Raw genomic sequence first — 25448 nt, 5'->3', positions numbered from 1 at the left:
GTAAAATTGGAAATAGTTGTGATATTTGGTTGGGAAAGATACAACATTACTCGCTTTTCAAGATAAGCAAGAGAGCTTTTGACCTCCTTGGGAGATCTTATACCTAGCTATTCCCTGGATACCCAGATCCAATTTCATGTTGTCACTGGGAACTCACTGTTTTTATATCTCTCTCAGATTAAATTTTTAAAAACCTTTTATTTTTAGGGACTGAATTCATGGCCAGGTTACACGAACATCTGAAGTATTTTGTAAATATGAAAATTTCTACAGACAAGTCGTGGCAAGGAGTTACCATCTATTTCTCAGGCCATGAGGTTATTATCTTATTTTATTTAAAGAGTTTTTTAAATTTAATCTTGAGAAATATAGCATATTACCACATTTTTTTTAAACATTATATTTAGACTCCTGGAGAAGGAGAACATAAAATCATGGAATTTATCAGATCCGAGAAGGCAAAGCCAGATCATGATCCAAACACCAGACACTGTCTTTATGGCTTAGATGCTGACTTGGTAGGTATAATGTTTATTGTATTCTAATCTTATGCCATTGTAGTTAAAATATCTAGGAAACTTGGTCTTAATAAAAGAAGATTTCTGGGCTTCTCTGGTGGCGCAGTGGTTAAGAATCCGCCTGCCAATGCAGGAGACACGGGTTCGAGCCCTGGTCCGGGAAGATCCCACATGCCGCGGAGCAACTAAGCCCGTGCGCCACAACTACTGAGCCTGTGCTCTAGAGCCCACGAGCCACAACTACTGAGCCTGAGCTCTAGAGCTTGTGTGTCACAGCTACTGAAGCCCGCACGCCTAGAGCCTGTGCTCCACAACGAGAAGTCACCACAATGAGAAGCCCACACACCGCAACGAAGAGTAGCCCCCACTCGCGACAATTAGAGAAAGCCCACGCACAGCAATGAAGACCAAACGCAGCCAAAAAAAAAAAAATTAAAAATTAAAAAAAACATTTAAGAAGATTTCTGGCTATGGGAACAAATATCAGAGATATAATAATGATTGCTACTTCTGCTATTACCAAAGTTCTAAAACATTTGGAAAAGGAGTTCTTTTGCCATAGTTTATGATCAACAGGTCTCTATAGTTAGTGTTCACACCTGACTGACCCTAGTGCTATGAATACTCTGCTGAGGTCAGGATAGAGGGCCCTTTTTACCCTCATTCTTAATACACGATTTTTAATACCACCTGATCTGATGACTCCATAACCCAAGTTTGCTAGACTCTTTTTGTTTTAACTTTCTATTACAGAAATTTGCAAATATAAACAGATGTAAAGGAGAGAGCATAATGAACCTCCTTGTGTCCTTCATCTGTCTTCAGTAACCTTCAGCTCCTTTCCCTAATCATCTGTCTCCTTCCTTCTCCTCCCCTGGATTCTTTTTTTTTTTTAAGACTTTTTTCTTTTTTTTTTAATAAATTTATGTATTTATTTATTTTTTGGCTGCGTTGGTCTTCGTTGCTGCGCGTGGGCTTTCTCTAGTTGCGGCGAGCGGGGGCTACTCTTCGTTGCAGTGTGCGGGCTTCTCATTGCGGTGGCTTCTCTTGTTGCAGAGCATGGGCTCTAGGCACGTGGGCTTCAGTAATTGTAGCACGTGGGCTCAGTAATTGTGGCTCGTGGGCTGTAGAACACAGGCTCAGTAGTTGTGGCGCACGGGCTTAGTTGCTCCAGGGCATGTGGGATCTTCCCGGACCAGGGCTCGAACCCGTGTCCCCTGCATTGGCAGGCAGATTCTTAACCACTGTGCCATGAGGGAAGCCCATCCCCTGTATTCTTGAAGTATATGACATGTATTATCTAATCTATAAATATTTCATGATGGAGAATATTAAAAATGATAACCCCAATGATATCCCACATAAAACAAAAATTAACAAATCACTGTTTAATATATAAATAACCATTTAGTATTCTCATTTCCCTGATTGCTTCATAAATGTTTTATTTTCTTTGAATCAGGATTAAATGAAAATAAACAATATACATTGCAATTGGTTGATATGGCTCACTAGACTATTTGACTTACTTTGGGGATTAGAATACTATGTGAGAATATTAACTGAAAATATCCTTTTCCAGTTTTTTCTGAGTTTCCACACACTAAAGGTATCTTGGCCTCCAGAAGAGTCCTGTATTCTTCTGTCATGGAAATGCTGTTGCCCTAATTCCTTACCCATTCCTCCGTGGCAAGTGGAAAGGTGTAAAAACCAAGAGAACATTATTGGGATTTTTTTATGGGGGTACAGTGGGGTGGTTATAAAGGTTATGTGAGTCTAAAGTGAACATTTTTTTCTTAGAAAAGTACACAGAATTTACCCAATTTATAACCTGTAGATATATCATATTTTGATATTTATACATTTAATTTGCTAATGAATTATTTTCCTTAAATAAGCATGTTCTCTATATAGAAACGTTTTTTGATTGCTTTTGTGAACCCGATGCTATAAAAAATGAGAGAATAGAAACATTTCATCATTTTTCAACAGATTATGCTTGGATTAACAAGTCATGAAGCACATTTCTCTCTTTTAAGAGAAGAGGTTCGGTTTGGTGGCAAAAAGACACAAAGGTAAATCATACTGCCTATATATCAGAAGGTGGAACAGAAATTAAATTAGGAATAGTAATCCCTTAACAGGTATATGACCTGTAAATATTTTCTCCCAGTCCCTGGGTTGCCTTTTCACTCTGTTGATAGCGTCATTTGATGTACAAAATTTTTAATTTTGATGAATTCCAATCTATTTTTTTCTTTTGTTGCCTGTACTTTATAGTGTAATATGCAAGAAATCATTGCTGAATGCTAAGTCATAAAGCCTTTTCCCATTTTATTCTAAGGGTTTTATAAGTATTAACTCTTAACATTTAGGTCTTTGATCTATGTCGAGTTAATTTTTATATGTGGTGTAAGGTAATGGTCTGTCTTCATTCTTTTGCATGTGGATGTCCAGTTTTCTGAACAACATTTGTTGAAAAACTGTCTTTTCCCCATTGAATGATCTTGGCTCCCTGGTCAAAAATCACGTGACCATATATGCAAGGGTTTATTTCTGGGATCTGTATTCTATTCCGTTGGTCTATATGTCAGTCTTTATGCCAGTACCACAAGTATTTTGATAACTGTAGCTTTGTAGTAAGTTTTGAAATCAGGAAGGGTGAGACCTCCAACTATATTCTTCTTTTTCACGATTATTTTGGCTGTTTGGGGTCTCCTGAGGTTAATAATTTTTAAGATAGGTTTTCTGGATTTTTTTGTAAAAAAGTTGGGATTTTGATCGGGACAGCATTGAATCTATAGATCCCTTTGGGTAGCATTCACATCTTGATATCAAGTCTTCCAGTCTATTAACATAAAATGTCATTCCATTCATTTATGTCTTCTTTAATTTCTTTCAGTTTTGTAGTTTTAGTGTACAAGTCTTTTGCCTCCTTTCTTCTTTTTTTTCCTTTAATTGAAAATAATGTTTTTAAATATAGTTACCTGCTGTGCATTACATCCTCAGAGCTTATTTATCTTATAACTGGAAATTTATACCTTTTCACCGCCTTCACCCATTTCACCCACCCCCATCCCCTACCTTTGTGAATCATCAGTCTGTTCTCTGTATCTTTGATTTCAGTTTTTTTGCCTCTGGCTTTTTCTTTTGCTTCCTTGGTCAAGTTTATTTCCGAGTGTTTTATTCTTTTGGATGGTATTGTAAGTGGAATTGTTTCTTAATTTCCTTTTTGGATTGTTTATTGCTGGTATGTAGAAACACAACTGATTTTTGTGTTGACCTTATACCCTGCACCTATGCTGAATTCATTTTTTAGCGGTAGTATTTTTTTTTTTTTTTGTAGATTCTATGGGATTTCTACATATAGAATTACACCATCTGTAAATAGAGTTTTACTTCTTCTTTTGCAGCTTGGATACCTTTTATTTCTTTTCTTGCCTACTTGCCCTGGCTAGACTTCCAGCATAATGTTGAATAACTATAGTGAAAATGAGCATCCTTGTCTTGTTACTGAGCTTAGGAACAAGAATTCCTTTCCTTGGGAGGAAAGCTTTCAGTCTTTCACCATTGATTATGATATAAGGAAATTCCCTTCTCTTCCCACTTTGCTGAATGTTTTTATCATGAAAGAGTGTTGAATTTTGACGTATGCTTTTTCTGTTAAATGATTATGCGGGGGTTTTTCTCCCTTTGTTTATCAATATGGTGTATTACATTGATTTATTTTCTTATGTTGGACTATCTTTGCATTCCTGAAGAAAATCCCATTTGTTCATGGTGTATAAATGCTTTTAATATGCTGTTAACAGCTTATATTCTTACTTGTAATTAATCCTGGAGTATAGGCCACAGCCAGGAATATAGACCCCTATACCAAGCCCGGAAAAGGTAAGAGGAGGAAGTGATGGTGCCTCAACATTGAAGCCTTGGACTGTACTGCAGTAGATATAAAAGTATACGTACTCACTTATCTATATGCTTTCTGCTGGTGGCCAGCCTTAGATGGACCAGATCCCACTGGTTTATTACATCTTATGTATTAATTAATTATTAATTATTAATACATATTATGTATTATTTAGACTTTCTCAATTCTGAGAGTCCTTCCACAGAAAGCATATTGTAAACCTATTATTATGAACCTTATCTCTGTTGTAATTGTAGTTATATTTTTATCTTAACATTACCCTGCAGCTTGCCTATAAATTACATGCCTTAATGACAAGAATTAACTATTTTCTAATGATGTTTTATTTTAAGCTACGTTTTTAAACTTGAACCTTAAAAATATAATAAGCTCTGTGTTGATCATCTGACTAATTACAGGGTATGCGCACCAGAAGAAACCACATTTCACCTTCTACACTTGTCTTTAATGAGAGAGTATATTGACTATGAGTTTTCAGCATTAAAAGTAAGTATTAATATAACCATGGGCCAAAGATGAATATGCAGAAATTTCCATAGGATTTGACTCTTCTCTTCATATTGCATAGGACAAGATCACATTTAAATATGATATTGAAAGGATAATAGATGATTGGATTTTGATGGGATTTCTTGTTGGCAATGATTTTATCCCTCATCTACCTCATTTACATATTAATCATGATGCACTGCCTCTTCTTTATGGAACATATATTACCATCCTGCCAGAACTTGGGGGTAAGAAAAGTTTAGTATTTGTCTGAAGCTACTTTAAGTTAGCACTCAACTAACCCTAAAAATGTCACTCAGTTTATTAGATTATGGCATGTACAACTAAAGTAGGAAAAGAATTTGGAGTTTCTTTTAGTCTAAGGTGCCAAGCTCTCTAAAGTTGTAGTTTTCAATGGTTCACAAGCAAAGAAGATGACGCCAGTTAAGCAGTCTCATTTATTGATACCTAACTAATCTCCACCTTAAATGGCTTAAGAAAGCCAGCAGAGGTTGCTCATTTCACTTAGCTCGTTTCATATTTAAGCATAGAAATTTAGTTTTCTGAATGGATAATCATCAGAGTATTTAATATGAGGGAGAGATTTTCAAGTTAAAATGGGAAACTGACAGATAGTGGTGATGCTGAATAAAACAGACGACAGGGAATTCCCTGGCCGTCCAGTGGTTAGGATTCTGCATTTTTACTGCAGAAGGCGCGGGTTCAATCCCTGGTCAGGGAACTAAGATCCGGCAAGTCACGCTGCACAGCAAATCAATCAGCTAATCAATCAGTCAATCAACAGAGTAGCAGGACATTAGTCTTTTCTTTCTTAAGTTAACATATCAAATGAATGACCTAGATAGATTCTAGAACATATTTAATTTAATTAACTGTCTCCCAGTGTTGTTTGGAAATTTGGGAAGATTATTACTATGTAAAGCTAGAATTTTTTGTATTTTCCTTCAGTTCTTACATGCTGTGTATTATAGTAACATCAAGTTCATAGAAACTAGGGCCACTTACATAGTCCAACACTGTTTTTTCTTGATTAGTAGAATGTCAAAACTCAATGTTTTGTAAAAATTTTGTAGAATTGTTTAGAAAAAATAATGTCAGCTTTTAGTACAAGTTTAGATTTTGTTCCTTTTAGGTTATATTAATGAAAGTGGACATCTCAACTTACCTCGATTTGAGAAATACCTTGTGAAACTATCAGATGTAAGTAACTAGAAGTTTTTGTTTTCCTGTCCCAGGTAGCTATAAATGGTCAGTAACCAATTACATAATACCAGAAGAAAAAGTTTTTGTGATTCTACTCAAGTTGGTCATTCTGTATAAGTAATTTCACCTAAGTTATTTTTATTTCTATTTGCTTTTCATTTTTAGTTTTCAGAGTAATAGATGAAGTCCCCATGTAAAAAAGTAATATCCTCTGATTTCCTGTGCCCTAGAAGTAGTCACTGTTAAAAGTTTGGTCTGTATTCTTCTAAACATACTTAAGTTATTTTAAAATAAATGTAAATATTTCTGTACAGTTTGATCGAGAGCACTTCAGTGAAGTTTTTGTGGACCTAAAGTGGTTTGAAAGCAAAGTTGGTAACAAGTACCTCAATGAAGCAGCAGGTGTCGCAGCAGAAGAAGCCAAGAACTACAAGGAAAAGAAAAAATCAAAGGTGTCCATTTTTTTAGGTGTCCTTTCATTTTTTTAGCTGTAAAGGTAAAACTGATATTCCTTGTTTCTCATTTTCTTTCTTATGATTTTAGGGTTGCCTCATTTTAGTTTCATTTCTTCTTTTCCTCTATGGACATTTAAAAAATTGTTTTGGTTTCTTTTTCTCTATTAGATCCTATCATTTAAATCTGATCTTTAGAAATCAGTTTATTTTTACCATCGAAGAACATTGTGTTTTCTTTGTTCTTTCACTCTATTAATAAGTGTACAAAACATTTCTAAATATAAGAGCCCAGAAAATTAGTTAAAGTGTGGATATTTATAGCATTTAATGTTATGAGACATTAACTAGATCAGTGATTTTTCTCTAGAAGTAATTTATATATAAAATCGTGTGTAAAATACAGTGATACGCTAGGCTAAGAGTAGTTAATAGCACAATATGTGGTAACTGTTAGGTCCTCAATAAGTGACTAGAGTCAGTTAGAATATGCTAGTACACTGTAAAACACCTCTAAGAAGCCCTAAAGAATGTCTTATGTGTGTTAGCTTGGAAAATAAACCTCTTCTGAAATTTTCCTCAGCTAACCCATAGTTATTGGATTCTGGTGAAACTGATGAGTTTCCTGCACTCTCTTTGCTGTACTGGTTTTATTCAGGCTCAAGCCCAATATCTCTTGCTCCAGGAAGGGCAACTGTCCTGATTTTCTTTAGTGCAGTCTTTCTAATTACTTAACTTTTCCTCAGTGGAGCTTAGCAGTAGTCAGTCTGCATTCTACTCTGTTTCTTATCTTAATAAAACAGGCTCTGCAACTTTTGGGGGACCCGTACCCACAAACTTAAATATCAATAATCCATGACTCCGCCCACCTCAGCTCAGTCCTTAAGCTTCACCAGTCATCCAGGGGTGTGTAGTTAACATTAGAGACACTGGTAGATTGAAAGGAGCTGGAGAAACAGCCCAGACGCAGGAAATTGGCAGAGGCCCTAGCTTGGATGAAGAAAAGGAAATTGGAAATAAGGGAGTAGGAAGAACTAATGAGAGGCACTGGCAGTTGATAGGCAGTTAGAAGTAGAGGAGAGAAAGGATGAAATCACAAGGAGGAAGAATAGATGGGCAGGATATGAAGGATGTGATGAAATGGAAGAACTTTAGAAAAGCAGATGAGTTACATGGAAGAAAATTTAGAAGTGGCTGGTAGAGTCATAGGAATGATGGGATCCAGAGATCCCAAAAAAATAGGTAATGTTTGTAGTTATTGGATTCAATCATAAACAAACAGATTGTGTTAACAATAGCCCAGAATTTGACATATAAAAATGTTAAAGTTGAAAGAATTTGATATTGATTGTGTACTTTTCTCTAAGTAAATGAAATATTCTTGAAGTGTTTTGTTTTTGGAACACATATATAATTAAATATATTTATCTTTTATATTGGTGAACATTACTTGTTATTTATCATTGAGGGGTCTGAATGTTAAGTTCTACATAATAAAGATTTATAGCTTCAGGAAACAGTGATATAAAACCAAAAGCATTTACACAGCATTTGAGGAATATTTTTAAAACAGACTTTTGCAGTGTGTCACTTAAGGATCATTCAGTTATCTTTAGTATTTTTTAAATCTTCCTGTTAAATGTCTCACCTTAAAGTATATCCTGCCTTAATTTTATATTGATTTATAATTTGTATAGGGCCAGGAAAACTCAATATGTTGGGCTGCTTTAGACAAAAATGGAGAAGAAGTGGTAACTTCTAAGGGTGAGTACAAACTATGTATTTTAATATATGCAATTTTTTTGACAGAATAGTTGTTATATCTTTCCTTTATTAGTACTAATTCAATAATATTGGATGAAATAGATGTCTATGATAGTTTATAAGCATCTGCTTTGATATGTATTTATCAAAGCATTAGATGTAAAAACGGAATATTCGTAATTGTCAGCCACTGTCTTTCTGTCTTTTTTCCAGACAATTTAGAAGATGAGACTGAAGATGATGACTTGTTTGAAACCGAGTTTAGACAATATAAAAGAACATATTACATGACAAAGATGGGAGTTGACGTAGTTTCTGAGTACGTTTTTGCCAATGCTTTTACTTTAAAGTAGAAAAAAATTAGACTTTGCAGTGAAAACAACATAATTTTGATAGTTATGGTAATGGGTGGAAAGGATTTTTTGTTTTCATAAATTATTGTAAGCCTTTCAACTAGTACCGTTTTGGACAAGGTAACATTAATTGACATGTATTATGCAGTTGACCTTTGAACAACACAGGTTTGAACTGCACAGGTCCACTTATATACGGACTGTTTTTACTAAATACTTAATGCAGTACTACGTGATTCACAATTGGTTGAATCCACGACTGGTTGAATCCACAGATTCGGAATCGCAGATACAGAGAGCCAACTAGTTATAGGTGGATTTTCTACTACACAGAGGGTTGGCGCCCCTAACTCCTGCATTGTTCAAGGGTCCTATGATAAAAATTGCCAAATAGAAAATGGTTAGTGTTTTGCTTCCCATCTTCTAAAGCTCACATCACACTTAGCTCAAAGGGCACCTGGCTCAGCCCCAGGTTGATAACTAGTACAAAAGTTCCTTAACAACTTGACCTCTAGAATGGTGGTCCACACTTCTAAACTACAGCCCACAGTATGAATTACATATATTCGTATTTTATTTATTTTAATTAACAAACACTTATAAAGTGCTTACCAAGTGCCAGGCACTATTCTAAACATTTGAAAAATAGTAACTCATTTATATTTTAATAATATAAACATATAAATATATATATATAACATGAAAATGTTAACTTGTAATTCTCACAATAATTCTTTAAGATAAGTAGAATTATTATTACCTTAAAATAGAGGAAATTAAGGAATGAGAGATTTAAGTGATTTGCTCGAAGTGACATGCATAGGTAGTGAGTGGCAGAGCCAGGATTTAAACACAAGCAGTCTGGCTCCAGAGCCCATGCTTAACCACCAGATGAGGCTGCTTTTCTATAAGTGAAATAAAAGTTTCATGAAATGCTATGTACCCTTATTACATTAGCAAGTAGGACTTCTGAGACTTGAGAAATAACATATTTAAAATAGTTATGCTTTTAATCCTTTTTCCCTTTGTTCTTATATTTCCTTGATTACAGTTAGATAGAACTGTAGTACATGCAGTTGACATTAAATGCTTAATTTGATAGGAAACTAGTCTTCTGTTTTATTTCTTTTTCCTTTTATATAGTAAAATATAGACTTATGAAAATGAGATACTATTTGTTTGCCTAGTAAATAAGCAAATCTTTTTAAGTTGTTATATTCAGTGTTGGTCCAGGAGTGGTAGTAGATTTCTTCCCTTAATTACTGGTGGAAATATAAATTGGTAAAATTATTTTGGAAACTACATATCCAGAAGCCTTTAAAATAGTCATCCCTTTGACCCAATAATTCTAATTGTTAAATATCTTAAAAATATAAAGTTAAACACAGAAGATCTTTATACACAAGGAAGTTTATTACAAAGTTTTTTAAAAGTAAAAAATTAGAAACGATGTACATGTCCAGTAAGAATGTTCATCATAATTGTCTCCACCACCTCCTCATTACAGTCACTATCTCTGCCATTTCCAGTGTTTCCAGAATATGCGGAACTGTTAAACTGGTACTTATGGGAAGTTCATAACAATTCAGAAAGATACTTTCAGTATATCATTAAGTACAAATTTTAAAAGCAGGATACAAAAATCATAATGCACAGTATCCTCTCATTAATACTTAAAACAAAAAAAACCTGGGCATAGAAAAGAGATTGAAAAAAATACCAAAAGGTAATAGTGATTGCTATAAGGTGATAAAAATGCTTTTTGTCATTATCTGTATTTTCAGTAATGAGGAAATATTTCTTTTATAATAAAAAAGTAATGCATTTCATTTTAAAAAGCATAGCTCCCAGGACTTCCCTGGTGGCACAGTGGTTAAGAATCTGCCTGCCAATGCAGGAGACACGGGTTCGAGCCCTGGTCCGGGAATATCCCACATGCCGTGGAGCAACTAAGCCCATGCGCCACAACTACTGAGCCTGCTCTCTAGAGCCCATGAGCCACAACTACTGAGCCCACGCACCACATCTACTGAAGCCCGCACGCCTAGAGCCCATGCTGTGCAACAAGAGAAGCCACAGCAATGAGAAGCCCGCGCACCACAATGAAGAGTAGCCCCCGCTTGCCTCACTTAGGGAAAACCTGCGAGCAGCGACGAAGACCCAACACAGCCAAAAATAAATAAATTAAAAAAAAAAAAAAAAAGGGCTTCTCTGGTGGCCCAGTGGTTGAGAATCTGCCTGCCAATGCAGGGGACACAGGTTTGATCCCTGGTCTGGGAAGATCCCACATGCCGCGGAGCAACTAAGCCCAGGCGCCACAACTACTGAGCCTGTGCTCTAGAGCCCGTGAGCCACAACTACTGAAGTCCACGTGCCTAAAGCCCATGCTCCACAACGAGAGAAACCACCACCATGAGAAGCCTGTGCACCGCAAAGAAGAGTAGCCCCCGCTCGCCGTGACTAGAGAAAGCCCGTGCGCAGCAACAAAGACCCAACACAGCCAAAAATCGATAAATAAAATAAATAAATTTATTTTTTTAAAAAAAAGCGTAGTTCCCAGAAATAATGTAGATCTAGAATATCTAAGTGTATCTCTACCTGAATTTTGGTAACAGACACTAACAAGGTTTATAGCCACTTTGGGGTTTAACCTAGAGTGCTCTTATTTGCTGTGTGTGTGTGTGTGTGTGTGTGTGTGTGTGTGTGTGTGTGCGCGCGCATGTGTGTGTGTGTGCGTGTGTATTGTGTGTGTGATTATTTTACCTTAAATGATGGTTTTTGAGAAAAAGGGATTAGAGAGAATATTGTTCAGTGGATATCGCACTTTTCAAAGTGTGTTCTAGCTCTATAACCAGATTTTAAGATCTTCTGATTTCCTCCTGTGATTCTCTCAGGCATCCTCCCAAATAAAGATTCCCATCCCTATCTTTCATCACACCCTGAATATTTAAGGCATTGGTAGTGCCACATTATAGAAAGTTTCATTAACTAAATCCTCAAACTTTAAACCAAAGGCACAGTACATTCACTGAATAAATATGCACAGCATGTTTAAGTATTCTGATGGTTGGTTTAGGAAAACTATAAGGCAAACCTTTAATCCGGCATGATGGAATTTTTAAAAAATAATATTTTGGAGTTTTTCTGATTGCAGTTTTTGGTTTATTCATTGATTAAATAAAACGTGAGGCAGAATGTGATATCAGGAGATATGCTCTAAACACAATGGCCTGTCTTCAAAAAATAATGTTATAATGAAAATATTCTTTTCTATTTTCAGTGACTTTCTGGCTGATCAAGCTGCATGTTATGTTCAGGCAATACAATGGATTTTGCATTATTACTATCATGGAGTTCAGTCCTGGAGCTGGTGAGGGAATAAAAACAAAAAGTTTTGTCTTTTATAATGGTTCATTCTACTGTAAGCTCATTTGAGAATCTCTTTTCTTTTTATTTCTATTTATGATAGTATTTTTTAAAAGATACATACAGCCAAGTTTAAATGAAATACAGGTAATCTTTTTTTATATGAAAATACTTTAAAAAGACCCTTTTATAACAAAGATACTTCCAGCTATAGCAGATGGCCCATAATAAAAGCTCTCTGTTAATCTAAGGATTTAAAATTTTCTGTTATAATGAATGAAGTGTGACAAAGTCTTGATAATTAATGGGTCTGAGCAGTGGTTAAGTGGGATTGTTTATTATATTCTTCTCTACATTTTTATGTGTTTGAAAAAATTTTCTATCAGGAGTAATTATTGAAGAATGGGTTATATGAATGTTAGACTGGGAAGGGTAAAGAAGAAAGGAGAAAGGAATTACTTGCTTTTCTTGGAAATAATAATAATTTGTCTCGTTTCCTATTCCAGCAAGTTCCATCTACATTTCCAAACCATCCACTTGTTATAGAAAAAATAACAAGCCAAAATATGCTGCAGGGAAAAGCAGAGACTTTTAAGTGATGAGATAGCTTGTTTTGTTTTGTTTTCAGAACACCTGCTAGGCTCTGTTTTAAAGCACCAACAGCAAAACAGACCAGTGCAAAATAACGTGGCATTAATTTCACATGATTTCACTTACTAATAGCCTTTACAAATCTTTGCAATAACTAACATGATTCTCAGGGCGTCTCTGAAGAGTATTCTATGACAAAAATCCTTGATTTGCCATTTTTTAAGAGGGTGAGTATAAGTTATCCCTATTATATTCCAGGCGTTAAGGCCAGGCACTTGAAAAGCATGTTCTCATATAATCCTCACAACTATTTAAAGTAAGCATTGTTCTCTGCCTTTTACAGATGAGGATTAGAGAGGTTAAGTAATCTTTCCAAGATGACATATACCCAAGAATCAAGTCCAAGGCTATCTGATTCCCAAAGTCTATACGTTTTGCCTTGTTTCACATGCCATTCTGCCTCCTAAATTTTCCCACCCTTTTGAAGTATGACATAATTGTGGAATATAAAAATATTTCTTGGGCTTCCCTGGTGGCGCATTGGTTGAGAGTCTTCCTGCCGATGCAGGGGACACAGGTTCGTGCCCTGGTCCGGGAAGATCCCACATGCCATGGAGCACCTAGGCCCATGAGCCATGGCCACTGAGCCTGCGCGTCCAGAGCCTGTCTTCCGCAACAGGAGAGGCACAACAGTGAGAGGCCCGCGTACCGCAAAAAAAAAAAAAAAATTTCTTCATTGTTTTGTTGGTATCTTTAGTCAAACATTAAGAACATTGAAAGTTTTTAAAAAATTGTATGTTGCAAGTTTTGTAAAAATATTTTTTCTGTAGTTAAATATGGGAAGGTATTAAAAACAAAAATAGTTGGTGTGTATGATTGATAAGTGGTTTAATCCTTACCACAAACACAATATATATATACTAATGCAAAGATAAAAGTTCTTAGAACTGACCAGTAACAGGCATATGAGCTCAGACTCACTGTTCCCTCTGTCCTTACAAGAGAAGCTCAGGCCCACATGAGCTAACTGAACGTCTTCTGACTACCTCATTACTTCATTCTAAGAATCTATTGTTTGGAAGACTCACAGTCAACATTTTCGAAACTGAACAGCCATTATCTTATTTATATATATAAATAATAAATTATATATTATATATATTTATATATTATTAATATATATATCCTTGCATGCATCCAACTTTTGAGTGTGAAACTGCACTTAAAAAATTAAGGAAATAGAATATTTGTTGCCATCAAATGACCTAAATCTCCAACATTGCTGATTTTTTATATTCAAGTAGCAGAATTATGAATGATTTTTTGTCTTTAGAATTATTGCCATGTGTTGTTAAAATAGAATATGGAGAAGTATATACTTACTATTGACCTGTTTCATAAAATTGCCAATTGTTTAAAACTCAGTTTTGTTTTATAGGTTTTATCCGTACCATTATGCACCTTTCCTATCTGATATCCGCAACATCAGTACACTCAAAATCCATTTTGAACTAGGAAAACCTTTTAAGCCATTTGAACAGCTTCTTGCTGTACTTCCAGCAGCTAGCAAAAATTTACTTCCTACATGCTACCAGGTGAGTTTTAGAATTAAATGTGTTTAGGTCTTTTTAATATTTAGGAGCTCCTGCAAACTTAGAAACATCATACCCAAATTTCTTTAATAGCTGAATATATTTATATTCAATTTCAAATATAGGATTCCTTAAACAAGTCCCTTGAAAAGTAGTTGCTTGATTTAAAGTTAGCTTTGTTTTATATTTTATTTTTATTTATTTGGTTGTGCCAGGTCTTAGTTGCAGCCTGTGGCCTCCTTAGTTTCAGCACGCGGGCTCCTTAGTTGCGGCAGGTGGGCTCCTTAGTTGTGGCTCACCAGCCCCTTAGTTGTGGCATGCGAACTCTTAGTTGCAGCATACATGTGGGATCTAGTTCCCTGACCAGGGATCAAACCTGGGCCCCCTGCATTGGGAGCGTGGAGTCTTAACCACTGCGCCACCAGGGAAGTCCCCGAGTTAGCTTTGTTTTAAAAAGGCAAACAAATTTCATAAGCCATTCAGAGCATAGCTTCTTTATTTTCAGTACCTTTAAGCACATCTTCAGTTTGTCTCTGCACTGATGAAAGTAGACTGAGATAGGCAAAATCCGAAGCCATCTACTTTGTCCAGACGTTTACAGATTTCATTTCAGTTCTCTTTTACCCTCTACCTATTAGAATATGGATGATTCTAATAAGTTATTTATATCAACAAAAGTATTACCTCCATTTATATTTGGATTTTAAGCATTTCATTTATCAAATTGTGGAATAAAAGGCTTTTCTCTGGTTAACATATTTCACGTAACAGGAAAAAGATATTTCAGGGGTGATTGAGTCACCAAAATTACGCCAAGCCTGCTAAGCTGATTCTGAGAGTAAACTTCATTTAGTTCTTCTAGAGCATCAATCTCTTCTTCTAATTCCGTGGTCTGGTACAAGGAACTGGAGTAGACACATATAAACACAAACACACACACCTGCCTTCACTGCTTGAACAGTATCAGGCTTCCTTCTGTATCTTTCTGAAACTTAACCTGTCCTTCATCCTGGCCCCTGGCCTTTCTTTCTTAAGTTTCTTTGGTGGTTTTTTCCTACCTTCACATACATTAAGGATTGATACTCAACCACTCTGGACCAGTAACCATGCAGGTTTTTATAGCCACATCTGTTTTGATTGTTCTGTGCTCATGACTTGCTGATTATTAAATACTTTGAATACGACCTTGAGAAATATGCTATTTCTTTAAATTTTTTATATCATAATCTTCTATATTCTATTCCTAGAAGACATCTTTAACTTTCTTTATCTACTTCTGTTATAAAATCTCTGATAAACACGTCATATTGAACTTCTTATCTTTGCTATTGGTAGTAAAAAGATTTTGGATTTTAGGATTTTTTTTCTTTTTAAATTATCTTAGTTCTTATATAACTTAATAAAATCAGTTGATTAGGACATGAAAATAAATTGCCTAAGGTTAAAAATGGAGTGTGTGAAATGAACTGAAGTCTGAATGGGAAAACAATTTAGATAGGCCTTGTAAAGTGAAAAGACAATAGAAGATAGAAATGATAAAATTCAGAGTAAAGATAATTTTGCTACATAACTAGCTTAGTGGAACAGGAAAGTGGTGAATGGTGGTGAAATTAGAAGCCTCATACTTGAAAATCAAAATATAACAAGTATATCACAACATATCTAAGATGTGAAAATTTACTTTTGCTTTGCTTAGAAATTTTAAACTGTTACAATTGAGGAAATATTATAAATACATTAACAAAAAGCTACATTGATATTAGTTGTTACATTTCTATTACGCTATTTTATATTTTCACAGCATTTGATGACAGATGAAGACTCGCCAATTATAGAATATTATCCACCTGATTTTAAAACTGACCTAAATGGGAAGCAACAGGAATGGGAAGCTGTGGTTCTAATACCTTTTATTGATGAGGTCAGTGCATGAAATAGTTATATATACATGTATATTTTAATCAGATATTATTTCACATAAATTAATAAGCAGTGGATTTTAATCACCATTTTTGTTTTTTTAATGAGTTTTAACTACTCTCATCTTCATTATGTGCATCAAAACTTGTAGGTATGCTAATTATAAGAAAGCTGGCATTGCTTTACTAATAGTAGACAAAGTAGGCTTCAGAACAAGGAGCATTACCAGAAATGAAAGGCTTGAATAACACTGTAAACCTACTCGACTTCATTAATATATGTAGAACACTGTGCCCAACAACTAAAGAATACAATTTTTAAGTGAAAGAACATTCACCAAGATTATTTGGTGAGACATAAAACATGTCTGGGGCTTCCCTGGTGGCACAGTGGTTGGGAGTCCGCCTGCCGATGCAGGGTTCACGGGTTCGTGCCCCGGTCCGGGAAGATCCCACATGCCTCAGAGCGGCTGGGCCCGTGAGCCATGGCCGCTGAGCCTGCGCGTCGAGCCTGTGCTCCGCAACGGGAGAGGCCACAACAGTGAGAGGCCCGCGTACCGCAAAAAAAAAAAAAAAATGTCTGAATAAATTTAAAAGGGTTGAAATCATAAAGAGAATGTTCTCTGACCACATGGAATTAAATTTAAAATCAGTAACAACTCTCTGGGAAACTTACAGATATTTTGAAATTAAATAACACACTTGTAAATAATCCATAGATTAAAGAAATTAAAAGGGATATTTGAAAATACTTTATCTGAATGATAATGAGAACACATATCGTAATCTATGATAAAGCTAAAGCAAGGCTTAAAGGGAGACTTAAGGTTCTAGATGCTTATCCTAAGCAATAAGACATTTTAAAATAAATTAAGCTTCCTACCATAAGAAGCTAGAAAAACAAGAGCAATTTAAATCCAAACTAAGCAGAATGAAGGAAATAAAAATAGCAGAAATCTATGGAAAATGAGCAAACAGTAGAGAAAAATCAATGAAACCAAAAGTTGGTCCTCTGAAAAGATTAATAAAATTGATAAATCCTAGCTAGACAGATCAAGAAAGGCTGAGAAAAGCCAGAGCACGAGGGGAGAACACATAAATTGCCAATATTTGGAATGAAAGAAGAGGTGTCCTATAAATTCTACAGCTATTAAAAGAATCCGTAAGGGATATTGTGAACAATTTTATGACAACGAATTCAGCAACCTAAGTGAAATGAACACAGTTCTTTAAAGACACAGTTTAGCAAAACTGACCCAAAAACATGTAAAAATCTGAGTAGTCCTATATCTTTTAAAGACATTTAGTTTCATGATTTAAAATCTTCTCACAAAGAAAATTCTAGGTTCAGATGTCTTGACTTGTGAATTCTAGCAAGCATTCAAGGAAGAAATAATACTAATTTTACACAAACTTTGAGAACATAGAATAGGAATAATCACTTCCCAATATATTAGACCAGCATGATGCAGATACCCATAGTAAATGATGTTACAAGAAAAGAAAATTACTTGCTAATATCCTTCCTAAAAGTAAATGCAAAAACGTTTAACAAAATAAAGCCAGATGGGATCCAATAATATGTTAGAAGGATAATACTCATAACCAAATGTCATTTATTTTAGAAACAGTGTTGATTTGCGATGTGATTTACCACACTATCAGTATTCAACATCCAATTTTAATAAAAATGCTCAACATACAGTACTAGAAATAAGATGACACTTCCTCAACCAGATAAAGTGCATCTTAAAAAAACTTGCTAACAATATACTTAATAGTAAAATTTTGAATGTTTTCTCTGTAAAATCAAGAGTAAGACAAGGATGTTTATTCTAACCAATTCTATTACTGTACTGGAAGTCCAGTGTATTAAGTCAAGGAAAAGAAATAAAGGCATGCAAATTAGGAAGGAAGAAGAAAAATTGTTTTTATATGCACATAGCACTATTACATATATAAAAATTTCTAAGCAATCTTCAAAAAGATACTCTAACCAATAAGGAAATTTAGCAGGGTCACAGAAAATCTATACAAAATCTATATAAAATCTATACAAAATTCAATTGTTTCTATATACTAGTAGTAAACAATTGGAAAATATAAATTTTTTTAAATAAAAAGATTTTTATTCTGCTTTCAATAGCATTAAGATATATAAAATACACAGTTACAAATTTAACAGCATGCACACTGAATACTACAATAGTGTTGAGATACAGAAACCTAAATAAATGGAGGGACATACATGTTCAAGGAATAGAAGATTTAGTATTGTTAAGATGTACCCTCTTCCCAAATTGATCTTTGGACTCAACATAATCCCAATGAAAAGGCCAGCAGATTTTTGTGTAGAAATCAGAAATCCTAAAGTCTTTATGAAATTGCAGAGGATCTAGAGTAGCCAAAGCAATCTATAGGAAGAAAAACAATACTGGAAGACTTTCATTCTCTGATTTCATGACTTACCATGAAGCTAAAGTAATCAAGGGAGTATGTTATTTACATGGCAATAGACAGATCAGTGGAACAGAATTGAGTCCAAACATAGATCTATACTTGTCCAGTTAATAAATTTTCAATTAAGACATCAAAGCTATTCAATGGGTAAAGAAAAAGCTTTTCAACAATTGGTGCTGAAACAGCTGGCTATATATGTTGAAAAAACCTGTACACTAATGTTCAGAGCAACTTATTTGTGATAACCCCAAACTGGAAAAAATTTGAATATCCTTCAATGGGTGAGTGAGTAAAAAAACTGTAGTACATCCATATAAAGGCATACTACTCAGCAATAAAAAGAACTATTGATATAAACAACGGATGGAAAAAAGTTCATTTGAGTGAAAAAGTCAATCTTGGAAGGTTTTATATAGTTCCATTTATATAATATTTTTGAAATGACAAAATTATTGTAATATAAAACACATCAGTGGTTGTTAGGGGTTAGGGTTGGAGATAGGGTGTGACTATAAAGGGATAACATGAAGGGGTTTCTTTATGATGATGTGACAGTTCTGTATTCCAGTTTTAGTGGTGGTTACATGAATCTCTACATATGATAAAAATTCCATAGTACTGTATACACACACAAAATTTAGATATAAAAACTAGTGAAATCCGAATAAATCTGTAGTAGTGATGTACCAGTGTCAATTTCCTGGTTTTGATGATGTACTGTGGCTGTAAGATGTTATCATTGAAAGGTACATGGGAACACACCATACTAATTCTGTAAATTCTTATGAATCTTAATGTTTTTTGCCACTGTACACATGCTATGAAAAAAGGACTTGTGTGTTTATGTATTCTTTTTGTTTGTTTGTTTGTTAATGCATTCTTTTCTGTTGTTGTTGTTAATGCATTCTTATATATCAGAGATTTTATTTTTATAAGGTAGAATCCCCAAAGCAGGAATGCTTGGTTAATGGGAATGTGTATTTTTTGTTTTAATGAATATTACCAGTCTTCTTTTTTAAGAAGACTGGTCTAATTTACACCAGCAATATTTAAGTGCCTACTTCTCTGCTTTTCTAGTCCTGAATATTATTGCTTTATTTAATTTTGATGATAAAGTCTACTGATGATAAAGAATGCCATTCATTCAAATTTATTTTTCCCTGATTCCTAATTTAAGTATATTTTGATGTATGTTTGTCTTTTGCATTTTCTCTTTTGTAAATTGTCTGTCTATATCCTTTTCCTCATTTTCTTTCTTTGATTTTGAACAACTCTTTTTATATTAGGAATATTTTTCCCCAGTGTGGCATTTGCCTGTTGATTTTTTTGTGACATCTTTTATCACATACATTTTCTTTTACTTGAAAAATGTCTTTTTCCTTAAAGCTGTTCAGCTTTTTCCTGCCTTATTTAAGAGTTTTTCACTCCAAATTATCAATAATCTCCTAGATTTTTTCCCATTATTTTTGTTGTCTCATTACTCTGATACTTGCTTTTATATACGGTATGATATTGGAAAATATATGTGCTGCTTTCTCTCCTAGCTGGATAGCTAGTTATGACAAAAGCGTTATTTAAATATCTGAAATACCATGTTTGACGTAGATTTGGATTTGTTTTTGAACTCTGTTTTGTTCTTCTGGTCTGTGGGTCTCTTGTGGTGTCAATACTTAAATGTTTTGCTTACAGGTAGTTTTATAAAAAGTGATAGGATCTGGTAAGACAAGTTCCTGGTAACTTTGTGCAGCTCACACATTCATCCTTCCAATATGAACGCTAACATCATTTTGTCCTTTAAAAAGAAGTATTTTAAACCATTGTGATTTGATTGGAATTATGTTAAATACAAAAGATAATTGGAAAGATGAACATACCTATACCATTGTACAATTTGTAAAGTAAGAGATCAATGAGCAGTGAATTAAGATAAATTATAATTACGATCAATTCATATTTAAATTTTGATTTCCTGCTGATTTTATCCACACGTTAGTGATTGCTGTTAGAGTGATAGTTTCAGAGGAATTTGTAGTGACAAGCAATATTCTAGGGCCCTTTGAAACAAGAATAGCACATCTGTTTTTCATTTAATGAAATGGAAAAGAATTGTATTAGTTAAGATTTTTGTTTTTCAAGAACACAAATAGTAATTCTGTATTCCTAGGGAAAATATTTATTCTGTATGTTGAGATTACAGACTTTTTGTATTTTTAACCCCTCTCTCCAATCTTTATATTCAGAAGCGATTGTTGGAAGCCATGGAGACATGCAACCACTCCCTGAAAAAAGAAGAGAGGAAAAGAAACCAACATAGTGAGTGCCTAATGTGCTGGTATGATAGCGAGACAGAGTTCACGTACCCCTCTCCATGGCCAGAAAAGTTCCCTGCCATAGGACGATGCTGCGCCAGGTAATGTTGTTTGGTAATTTTTCAACAACAGAGAGCTCAAAAAAAAAAAAAAAGCAAGCTTTTGAATATCTACTTGGAGAATTAACAAATAATTTATGACAGTTGTAGTCAATTGATAATGAATTACATGCAACTTGCCAAGAATCATAGCATCTCTCTCTTTCTCTCTCTCTCTCTCACAGTTGTTTCTATAGTTCTCTGCTTTGGTCCAATTCTGCTTCTCTGTTTTCGTCTTCTGTTGAAGTTGTCCTGCCCCTGTATATATCTGTTCTCTCCCTCAAGAAGTTCTATGAATTTTTGTTTCCATTGCCAGTGTCTGCTCTCAGCATTATTTGACATGCTATGACTTTGCCTCTTATACTCCCCAACCACCCAACTGGAAAGAAGGAGAACAAGAAATAAAAGAGCTCCTCTGGGGGCTTCCCTGGTGGTGCAGTGGTTGAGAGTCCGCCTGCCGATGCAGGGGACACGGGTTCGTGCTCCGGTCTGGGAAGATCCCACATGCCGCGGAGCGGCTGGGCCCGTGAGCCATGGCCGCTGAGCCTGTGCGTCCGGAGCCTGTGCTCCGCAACAGGAGAGGCCACAACAGTGAGAGGCCCGCGTACCGCAAAAAAAAAAAAAAAAAAAAATAGCTCCTCTGTTTCTTGCCTCAAACCTATTTCTACTTTCTCTTCTTCATTAAGATGTCTTCCTTGTTTTTTCTCTTCTCTCATCTTCTCTGCAAATAATATCTAGATGGCAGTCGTGTTGCAGATAAACGTTTCTCAGTTATGATTTTTCCTTTTGTTAAAACAAAGAGAAAGATGAAATAGACATTATAAAATGTTTATTTTCCATTCTGGGTTTTGGAACATGGAGGATATAGAGATTTGTAGTATGTTTTGTATGTTCCTTTAGTATAAAAATCATGTATATATACATATATAATTTATATATTTTATATATATTATTTTTTTAATATATTATATATTAAATTAATGGGGAGGACGTCCACTCAGTATCTTACAGGCATGGTTGTGTCTGGATCAATACCAACGAAGAATCTGCTGCTCTATATTTTCTTTCTCTTAAAGGACGAATTGTTAATTCTCCTGTTAAAAGCAAGAAGGACTCTGGCAAAATACTGAAGGGAATGCTGAAAACCTGTGATTGCTTGCAATGTATGAATTTTAAATTAAATGCCTCCATTTATTTTCTAGGTATAGAATAATATCATTAGATGCTTGGCGTGTAGACATAAGCAAAAACAAAATAACCAGGGTTGACCAAAAGGCATTATACTTCTGTGGATTTCCTACTTTGAAACACATCAAACACAAAGTCAGTGGCTATTTATTTTCATAAAATTTTTTCACTTTATTGAATGTGAAGTGATAATGGAGAAAAAATTAAAATTAAATTCTATGACTTCTTTTAAAGTTTTTTTTGAAGAAAAGTGGGGTTCAAGTATTCCAGCAAAGCAGTCGTGGAGAAAACATGATGTTGGAAATATTAGTGAATGCAGAATCAGATGAACTTGTAAGTATTTTCTTCATTATATATTTCTTAGGTGCTTATTATGCATAAAACTGTTTTAGCTGCAACGTGTTTTCCAAAGTGGTATAACATGTAGTAACTCCAGAAGTTCACAGGAAATAAGGGTAAAGTAAAGAAACATTTACACAAATTAAAGGACATATATAATTGTGACATAATGAGCAAAAAAAATGCTGTAGGAATTTGAGGAGGAGATGAATTGTGTGAGCTAAAGATTAAGTACAGATCTGTAAATGAAAATAAGCTTGAGCTGGGTGCTAAAAGAAAGATTATCACAAAGAGGAAAAAGGAGGGGAAAGGTATTCCAGCTGAAAAGAATAACATGAGCTGGGAGTTATAGTAAAAAATAAATGTGATACATTATCTTATTTTTTTTAACCTTTTTGTAGGTCTGAATTTTTTTTAATACTTTTTCTTTTTTTAGAGTAAATGTGATGTATTTGAGGAGAAGGAATAGATAAACCTGACTGAATCAGAGGACTTATATTGGGAAATAATAGACAATAAGGTTGAAAAAACAGATTGAGGCCAGATTATGGAGGACCTTGAATACCAGGCTAAGGAGTTTGGACTTATTTTTCATGACTGTTATCTTGAAATTGGTATTTTCATAAAGATTAATTTGGTGGCAATATAGTAGACTAAAGTGCATACAAAAAAATGGAAGAAAATGGAAAAGCCTGCAAGTTGAGGTTGTGGTTATAGAAGCCTTAGACAATAAGGACATAAACTGTGGAAGTGGTAATAGATCTAGATGAACAGGACTAAATAAAATTCACAAGTTTCATCATTTGTTCAAAAATAGGGGATGAAAAGAAAAAGAAAATATTAAATATGAATCACTCTTAGATATCAGACTAATTAACTGAAAAACAATTACTGTTTATTGGAATAAAGCAGTTAAAATGGGAGAGGCACTGGCTTGAGGGGATTAATTATCAGTAATAGAATTTCAAGTTGGTGCTAGGACATTTAACTGGAGCCGCCCTTTCAGCCTTTCTCAACAGAGTTCCACAAGAGTTTTAAGCCCTCTTGCCCTAAGTCATCCGTTCGTTTATAATAGATTAATTTACCTTTTGTGCATTTAGAATGGTACTAGTTATGTACCATCCTTGGAAGAATTGGGGAAATACATAGTCAAATTGTTTTTTGTGTTCTGTGGTTCAGATGAAAAACTTCAGTCAAGAAAGGCAACTTATGGGCTTCCCTGGTGGGGCAGTGGTTGAGAGTCCGCCTGCCGATGCAGGGGACGCAGGTTCGTGCCCCGGTCCGGGAAGATCCCACATGCCGCGGAGCGGCTGGGCCCGTGAGCCATGGCCGCTGAGCGTCCGGAGCCTGTGCTCCGCAACGGGAGAGGCCACAAAAGTGAGAGGCCCGCGTACCGAAAAAAATAAATGAAAAAATAAATAAATAATTTAATTAATTAATTAAAAAAGAAAGGCAACTTATACACAGTTGAATACCTGGAGCTAGAGCTTGTAAAGCAATAGGGATATGTAGGGCGTTGGCAAGGAAGTGATGGCTGGGGCCTCGGGGCTCATTTCCTTGAAGAAAGGGGATTCTCAGGGTTCAAGGCCCCAGCATGAGGAAGTACCCATGGGTGGAAAGGGTGGAAAAGGAACCAGTAAAAGCTACATAGTGTTCAGAGAATAATTCCCATGTTTAGTAGTGTCACAGAAGCATGGAGTAGATGGTACATACAGTTCAAGAAGAGTGAAAACTAAAATAAGGTCTGTGAGTTTGTCCTTTGGGCATCATTACCGGACTTTGAGGATTCCATTCCCATAGGTTGTTGGAGGCAGAAGTCCAATTCCTAAGTACTAATCCGGGACTCGTTAGGTGGGAAGTCGAGGTAGCAAGTCTTAAGCCCTTGGTTAAGAAGTTTATCATTGAAAAGAGGGCTAGAAACGTAACTGTAGGTAAAGAAGAGGCAGCTCATTTAGCAAATCCGTACAAAAGAAGAGAGGTAGAGCTAAAGAAGAAAGGAGGTCTTAAAGGCACTGTAGAGGGAAAGGATGTGAAGTGGATTGCCTCTAGGGCTTACGGGGAAAGGATTAATCTAGGAAAGAAGGGAAAAGGATAATTAAGGGAGCCTAGTTCTAATGTTGAAACTTGTTTTATTTATCAGAATAGTCATTCTTTTATATGTTCACTGTAAGAGATGTCTAAATATAGTAAATAAAATAAAAAGTTACCCCCAAAAGTCTAAAAATAGTCATCTCTATTTGTTAAAGAAGTATTTGCTAATAATGATTAAGCATAATGAAAAGAAAAAATGTGAATCAAAATTTATATTTCAACTTCAGTTTCTACCACAAAGTTGTTGTCTGACCAACAGTAATAATAATAATAATGTTTCCTTTTAAGAATTTGTACTTAAGGTATTATTTCATACAGAATATTTATACAGTTGTCCCTCAGTATCCATGGGACATTGGTTCCAGGACTCCCCACTGATACCAAAATCTGTGGATGCTCAAGTCTCTTATATAAAATGGTGTAATATTTGCATATGACCTACACACATCCTGCCTTATACTTTAGATCATCTCTTTTACTTATAATACTTAATACAATATAAATAATTGTAAATACAATGTAAATGCTATGTAAATAGTTGCCAGCATTTGTTGAAACTTTCTGGAGTTTTTTCTTTTTGTTTTTTTAAATATTCTCCATCAGTAGTTGGTTTAATCTGCAGATGTGGAACCCATGGATACAGAGGGCCAACTGTGCAGTGTTTTATAGTTTAAAAAAGCTTTTGTGTATATTATTTTATCCTTAAATAAATATTGTGAGGTAGATGTTATAACTTCTTCTCATAAAAGAAAACTGAGACTCAG

At 34.9% G+C, this 25448-nt stretch overlaps 1 protein-coding gene across 2 annotated transcripts in view; it reads left to right on the top strand.

The window, feature by feature from the left end:
* Positions 1 to 25448, top strand: part of XRN1 (5'-3' exoribonuclease 1) — a 101936-nt gene that overhangs the window by 13365 nt on the left and 63123 nt on the right. For both annotated transcript variants that reach the window (XM_027091648.1, XM_027091649.1), the window contains exons 4-18: positions 208 to 317; positions 408 to 518; positions 2511 to 2593; positions 4848 to 4935; positions 5018 to 5186; positions 6092 to 6159; positions 6477 to 6614; positions 8312 to 8378; positions 8592 to 8697; positions 12012 to 12101; positions 14127 to 14283; positions 16082 to 16201; positions 20900 to 21069; positions 22269 to 22389; positions 22489 to 22587. In XM_027091648.1, the coding sequence (XP_026947449.1) occupies positions 208 to 317; positions 408 to 518; positions 2511 to 2593; positions 4848 to 4935; positions 5018 to 5186; positions 6092 to 6159; positions 6477 to 6614; positions 8312 to 8378; positions 8592 to 8697; positions 12012 to 12101; positions 14127 to 14283; positions 16082 to 16201; positions 20900 to 21069; positions 22269 to 22389; positions 22489 to 22587 (1697 nt within the window). The remainder of the gene's footprint in view (positions 1 to 207; positions 318 to 407; positions 519 to 2510; positions 2594 to 4847; positions 4936 to 5017; positions 5187 to 6091; positions 6160 to 6476; positions 6615 to 8311; positions 8379 to 8591; positions 8698 to 12011; positions 12102 to 14126; positions 14284 to 16081; positions 16202 to 20899; positions 21070 to 22268; positions 22390 to 22488; positions 22588 to 25448) is intronic.

This window comes from Aethalodelphis obliquidens, unplaced genomic scaffold, assembly GCF_003676395.1.
Source record: "Aethalodelphis obliquidens isolate GAN/ISIS:26980383/991018 unplaced genomic scaffold, ASM367639v1 scaffold72, whole genome shotgun sequence".
Lineage (NCBI taxonomy): Eukaryota > Metazoa > Chordata > Mammalia > Artiodactyla > Delphinidae > Aethalodelphis > Aethalodelphis obliquidens.
The sequence above is the reverse complement of the archived record's forward strand: the minus strand, read 5'-3'. Positions and strand labels throughout refer to the sequence as shown.